Source organism: Gadus morhua, chromosome 8, assembly GCF_902167405.1.
Source record: "Gadus morhua chromosome 8, gadMor3.0, whole genome shotgun sequence".
Lineage (NCBI taxonomy): Eukaryota > Metazoa > Chordata > Actinopteri > Gadiformes > Gadidae > Gadus > Gadus morhua.
This window is the reverse complement of record NC_044055.1, coordinates 16,378,263-16,385,413: the sequence shown is the minus strand read 5'-3', so window position 1 is coordinate 16,385,413 and position 7,151 is coordinate 16,378,263. Positions and strand designations below refer to the sequence as shown.

General features: G+C 42.7%; 1 gene segment (V, D, J or C); it reads right to left on the bottom strand.

Annotated features, from left to right (window-relative positions):
• Window positions 1–5,213: 5,213 nt before the first annotated feature.
• LOC115549343 (T cell receptor alpha variable 3-like) lies at window positions 5,214–6,448 on the bottom strand. The segment is given in 2 exon segments: window positions 5,214–5,795; window positions 5,941–6,448. Coding segments are annotated over 2 exon segments (450 nt in total).
• Window positions 6,449–7,151: the final 703 nt, after the last annotated feature.

The following is a 7,151-nucleotide window of genomic DNA, read 5'->3' as shown; positions in this document are numbered from 1 at the left end:
TACTGTCTCCTCGTAGCCATGGTACTGCCCATCTTGTGCTGGGTAATTAGCGCTGATGGCCTGGACAACACATCCTGTCTCAGAATCAGAATCTCTTTATTGTCATTGCACAAAGTGCAACGAAATTGGGGTAGAGGCTCTCAAAATAAGTGTGTTTTTTAAAAAAGATTTTTTAATAAACAAACAAAATGTGAGAAGGGTTATTTAAAAAATATATATGTATAGAATGCTAAGGAATTCAAAAGCAAATATATATAATTAAAAATGTCAGCCAATTTTAAAGTTCAGATTGGTATGATAATGCAATAATTTATAATTCTGCATTATTTAGAGAAATTACAGCTCTGGGGTAGAAACTGTTTTTTTGCCTCTTTGTTTTTGATCTGATTGCCCCGTAGCGACTCCCAGAGGGTAACCGTTCAAACAGGTTATGGCCTGGGTGGGATGAGTCTCTCAGGATGCTATGAGCTCTCCTGAGGCAGTGTCTATTGTAGACATCCTCAAGAGATAGAAGAGGACATCCAATTACTTTTGACTACTGTGTGTTCACACCAAACACGAAATTTTTCGCCCGTTCGCCTTGTCGCTGAAGTTTTGTCGTGCCACACATCATAATCTGTCGCTGTGCAAGTTTTGTAGAATTTGTCGCGCCACAACAAGCTAACCACCATTGCATGTCTTTACCTTTTGTGGAAGAGGGAGAGACGTCGGAGGACCCAACGCAGTATATTCATAATATTGTAATGACCACGGAAGAGGCAGTGAATGAAGTATTGATTACACAGAGATTTATTAGATAGGTCTACCTAATAAACCGTTGGAACACACAAGACCGGAAACATAGCAACGCCGGTAAACAAACCCCGAGAAGCCCAATCCCTATGAGAGCTCCCCGCGCTACGGCCATCCGGAGGCGCACAGAGCTTTTGGCCTTGATATTATGCATACAAATATTACATTATATATAGTGCTCCGGGAGTCGCAAACGGCAACATTCACTTTCTCCTCCATGCTGCAGTTCATCCCGGACTGCACAGCACTGAGTTTGACGGTTGAACGCTGATTGGCTGTTACGTTACACATGTGACTCAGTGGCCACGCTGTTGAACGCTGTTGGCTGTCATCACGTGAAATTCGGTTCACGAATTTCAACTCGAGCGAATTTGTCGCGCCACAAATCCTCGTGGACGCGCTCGCCTGTGCAGGGCGAAAGTGTGGCGCGATAAATCGAAACTTGTCGCCGGTTTTCTTTCGCGAAACATTTGCCCGATACGTGTCTATACGTTCACTTTGTATGGGATCGATGTCGATTTTAAATGCTCTTACACACTTGATTACATTGCTACTTTATTCCGGTCACCAATTTTTACATTGCATGGTCTTGCTGTGCGTGCAATACAATGTAAAGTTGTGTTGTTTGTTTTCGGGCTGTTTTGCTAAAGAGGCTAATGTAGCTAACAATAAACAACGGCTAGCCAATTTCATGCCACAATCACAAAGACAAACTGGAACGCTATGAATGCTCCGAGACCGGGAGTGATGTCAAACGTGCAACTCGGAAGGCTGGCATCCGAGGATTCAGGAACACACCATTAGTGTCTATAGGCGAACAGAGCAAACCGGTGCGCTCCGGCTCCTCGTCCTCAGCAAGAGGCAAGGCTTGTTCAGCTGCAGCCGCAGCAGCCTCCCCCTCTATTTGTGTAAATTCTTCCTGGCTGTATTCTGGCTCGTACAAACAACACTTGTACCTTCAAAACTGTTCTCCTTCTGCTTGACAGGAGTGAGGTCCACACTATAAACACCTGTAAAGATAAGGTTAATCTGTAAACGTGTTGCCATGGAGATAAAAGTTCCCTTTAATCTCTAGAATTTCTGGTAGGCTATGACTTACCTGTTAATTTACAAACTACAAGTAGAAAGAGGACTGACATCATTTCAAACACCACGGGAGCCTTGATGCTCAACATGCCACCTCTGTATCCTTGTTGTAACATACTGTTTCTTCACTAGACTCCTGGTGAATTTACCTCTCCAGTTGCCCCTCCCCTGAACCACAGTTGAATTCAATGACAAATGCTCTTCAAGTTCTTTGTCAGGGTTATGTACTGGGAGTCTGCGTTTCCTGTCACTGTGGGCTGCATAGCACAGTACAGAGCAGAGTCTGTACTCTGAAACAATGTTTTCTCACAATCAAATACTCATCAATCCAGAAGTTATGGGCATGTACATGATGTCTGTGTCAAGAAAATATGTGTTTGCTGTACGGTGTTTGCAGATGCATTGATTTAAAAGTACAACTTATTACCGCTGTATCAGCTGTTCTTTCCCAAATAATTTACCAAGAATGTGTGGCTATAGGTAGATGAGAGAAGCAAAGTGTATGCGCGAGGTGCACAAGCGACATTATGCATGCGCCCTTGAAATAGCATCTGAACAACGCGCCACTGACTTTAAAACAGGTATTTCCTAGTTTGTGAAGCAAGTCAAGTGGTATTCCGATTAGAAATCTAATTGGATCAGAAATCTTCTCCCGTTTGTCGCGGCCCACCTGTCACGTCTCTATTCCCCACCAGTGGGGCGAGCCCCACACCTTGAGAACCGCTGGCGTAGCCTAAATACACTGGCACTGGGCGGAGTGTGGGGCTCCTACCACTAGGAGATGCCCCCGCACCACGGCCCAAAATACATTTCAAAGTGGACCGGCCCACCGGGAAACCTCCCAATCTTCCCGATGGCCATCCGCCTCTGGTATATAGTTGATAACCTTGATAAGTCATTCATGTTGTTAACATTAAAATGTAGGGTATTAAAGGAGTAATCGGTAGGGTAGGGGTAAGAAAGTGTATACCGAAACACGTCATCAAGAAGCAGGTAGGGGTTGGACAGTGAATACAGAGACAGGTCATCAAGGGGCAGGTAGGGGTAAGACAGTGTATACCGAAACATGTCATCAAGAAGCAGGTGTTGGACAGTGAATACAGAGACAGGTCATCAAGGAGCAGGTAGGCAAGGCCGCCTTAATGCACGGGCTTACCTGGGTTGAAGCCCAAGGGCCTACGACGATCAGGGGGCCTATCATGAGCTGCATCATTTTTAAACTGGCTCATGATCCCGATCGGCGTAGGCCCAAGACAATGTGATTTGGGTCCTTGCGGACCCTCCTTCCGTACACCGCAAGGGCCGCACGTGCGCCTCCCAAAAAACATAACCTTCTGTCGAGGCGACGCAGCAGCAACGGCTGTGATTGGCCGCTAACTAAAACCCGACGTGGAACCATAAACGTTCACGACTGCGTCGAAGTGTCTGCGGGTTCATTGCGTTGCGGGAAGGTGGGACCATGAAAAGGAATGGGAGTCATGCTACAGTGGATCATTAACAGGTGCAACCACAGTGTCTCTGATCAACCATGAAGATCCACCATCCGTCTGATAGAAAGGTGTGGTGGGATTACCACTTCCCTCCTCTTTGAAGAATAGAGAGATCATTGCCTTCAGGTTTATGTAAAGGCTCCTCCACACTTTATATCACTGTGTCTCCAAAGAGCACAGTAGTAGAGAGCTGTGTCTGCCAGGGTTAGCTGGGTTATGGTGAGTTCAGTTGATGTTCTGGATGTTGTGGACTCATAACGAGTGTCAGGAATATGTTCATCACTCCATGATCTTGCTCCTTTCCAGAGTATAAACTGAGGAGCCTGGTTTGAATGATGTCTGTACCAGTAAAGGCGAACATAATTATAGCTTGTTTCATAGGTGCATCTGAGTGTTACAGACCCCCCCTCTTTTCCACTGACTTTCTGTACTCCATCAGGAGAGATGGAGTCCCCAGCTATCAGTCCTGGAAAAAGTTCACATAATAGACGTGTTAGATTACCATGGACCATAAAAAGCACAACAGAATTAGATGTTAAAAACATTGAATCATTCATTATTATTATAAAATGTCTGATAATTCAGTCATATATACAGTGTGTAACATGACGAGCTTTTCCTCTTACCAGATAAAAGTGCAGCAATAATAATCCACAGCCAGGTTTCCATCTCAACAGCAGGTCTACAGCAACAGGAGAAACGATCTGGTGTTCAGCTCAAGTATGAGACTTATTCTCTTCATGGTATCAGCTGTTAAAGATACAATGACCAAACTTGTTGAATAAATAGTTAAACACCTACTTGATAATACTGACATCCAGTGGTGGATATGAGACCACACCATCACCTTCAATGACGCATGCATTTAACACAAATAAAATAAACACATTTTATGTGAATATTTGAAGCAAGATTATGCAAAGACTACAACTGCAGACAAATTTTACTACATCTGCATTGTGTTGATAAGGATCATTATTTAGGAGTTCACTGTTGTGATGAGTTGATGTGTTTTATGCATAATGTTTGTGTACTGATCTCTGGGGGAGAGGGAAGTGTGTTTTGTGCTCAGCAGGTTTTTGTACAGGGAGTCTGTGTTTCCTGTCACTGTGGGCCTCAGAGCACAGTAGTACAGAGCAGAGTCAGACAGCTGCAGGTTCTTGATCCTCAGAGGAACTGATGTGTTTTGGATTTGGGCATCAAATCTTTCTTTGGGGAACTCTTCGGCTTCCTTTCCTCCCAATGTAGAGCGTTGTAGCACAAACCTGGGGAAGTCGTTTCTTTGTTGTTTATACCAGAACAAATATGGGGTATAGTCAGTCCCAAAGGTACATTGTAGACTGACTGTGTGTCCTTCAGTAGCAATGACTTCACTGATCTGGTTCACACTGTCTTCTCCTTTACACTCTGGGGGTGAACAGAAGATGTTGATTAATGAATGTATCAATCAAGTTCAATGATGAGAGGAGAGTCAACAAGTCTTTAAAGAGAAACCCTGCCAGAGAGTGAGAACCAGGATGAGTCCATATTATGGAGGTGATAGAATAACATGGACGATAAGAACACAACAGAATAATATGGCTAAAACATCCAATACCAATTAGATACAATTTTGACGATTCATGCATATTTTTAGTGTGAAGCATGCGGTTTTAATCTTACCAGATAGAAGTGCAGCAATAATAATCCACAGCCAGGTTTCCATCTCAAGAGAAGGTCTACAGCAACAGGAGAAACCATCTGGTGTTCACCTCAAGTATGAGATTTATTCTCTTCATGGTACCAGCTCTTAAAGATACAATGACCAAACATGTTGATGAAATAGTAAAACACCTACTTGATAATACTGACCTCTAGGGGTGGATAAGAGAACTCACCTACATGTTCACTTTAAGAAGAGTAACTGTTGAAACATAGACGGTTTTTAATTGAATGAGCCATGTGGATAAAAGCTAGAAATATAACACACTATTGAACCATTTTTCAATAAAATTGAAAAATGGTAAACATGTATAATTAATCAGACTATAAATATTGCGATGAATTCATGTGTAAAGTCAGAAATGTCATTGATTGGGTCACAGGGGGAGATGGACGTGTGTTTTGTGCTCAGCAGGTTTTTGTACAGGGAGTCTGTGTTTCCTGTCACTGTGGGCTGCTGAGCACAGTAGTACAGAGCAGAGTCTGTCACTGCAGCAGAGGAGATCTCCAGATGGAACATTTGTTTATCACTCTCCTTTTTCAAGGTAAATCCAGATAGCTCCATGTAATCTTTGATAAGGAACTGGGGAGGTGAGTTGGGGTACTGCCGATACCAGAAGAGGTTTGTTGCTGAAGAGTAGTTGCAGGAGAGAGTCACGCCGTCTCCTTGTAGAGCCTGGACTGGACTGTCCTGGATTGAGTGGATGGTTTGCTGATAACTGTACCCTGCATATGTTAAGAATGAAAGGTCAGTGACTACGACAGTGTTAAAGATCCTGGAAAGAGCAATGTGAATTAATTCATATGAACTGCTAAACAAATATTGAGGTCCATATCTGAATTAGGACGGTGCTTCTAAAGCAGTACTCACCAATAAACCCGGTGAATAAAACCACTAACATGAAGAGCTGCATAGCTAATACTGAAACAAGCAGATGTTGTAATGCAGCAACAATCAAGAGTTTAAAAGCTGTTGTTAACAGATTGTTTCTGATGTGCTGCCTGTCAAGCTCCACCTCCAGCTAGAGTGGCACCAAGGACTGAATGAGACAGGAGACTACTTTACTGTCTCTGTGGAGACTACGAGGACTCAGGAAGAGGAGCGACAGAAGCTCTGGCTTTCAAAAGTCAAGGAGAATCACTGTGGCGTCCCCATCTCTACATGTACATGTATACAATGTTTAGATAAAAAAATAATTCTGTACTCAAAATATGAATGTTATATGTTTAATGAGTTAGACATTTTTTATTGCTGTAATTCCTTACCCGAAGGGTTGGGTAAATTCTCGTTCTAATGGAACTCAAAAAATATTAATAATATATTTTTACAATTTAACGTTTACTCCCTCATTGACTGTCTTAACATAGGGTTTTTGTGTTCAGTCATACAGCTGATGGTTATTTAATTTTTTCCCTCCTCATGGGAGTCATGCTACAGTGGACCATTAGCAGGTGCAACCACAGTGTCTCTGATCAGCGATGAAGATCCACCATCCATCTGATAGAAAGGTGTGGTGGGATTACCACTTCCCTCCTCTTTGAAGAATAGGGAGATGATTGCCTTCAGGTTTATGTAAAGGCTCCTCCACACTTTATATCACTGTGTTCTCAAGAGCACAGTAGTAGAGAGCTGTGTCTGCCAGGGTTAGCTGTGTTATGGTGAGTTCAGTTGATGTACTGGATGTTGTGGACTCATAACGAGTGTCAGGAATATGGTGACTGTCGCTCCCTTTTGCTCCTTTATAGAGTATAAACTGAGGAGCCTGGTTAGAACGATGTCTGTACCAGTAAAGGTCAACATCATCAAAGCTTGTTCCATAAGTGCATCTGAGTGTTACAGATGCTCCCTCTTTCCCACTGACCTTCTGTTTATCAGGAGAGATGGAATCCCCAGCTATCAGCCCTTGAACAAGTCCACAAAAATATTGCGTTAGATGAACCTTCAAAATACATTTTATGAAAATAAAGATAATAAAAATAACATGAACATAAAAAAACATAGAAAACAAATCAGAATAAAATATCTAAAACTTCCAATCCTGATGATTCAGACATGTATGGATTGTGAAGCATGAGGTTTTC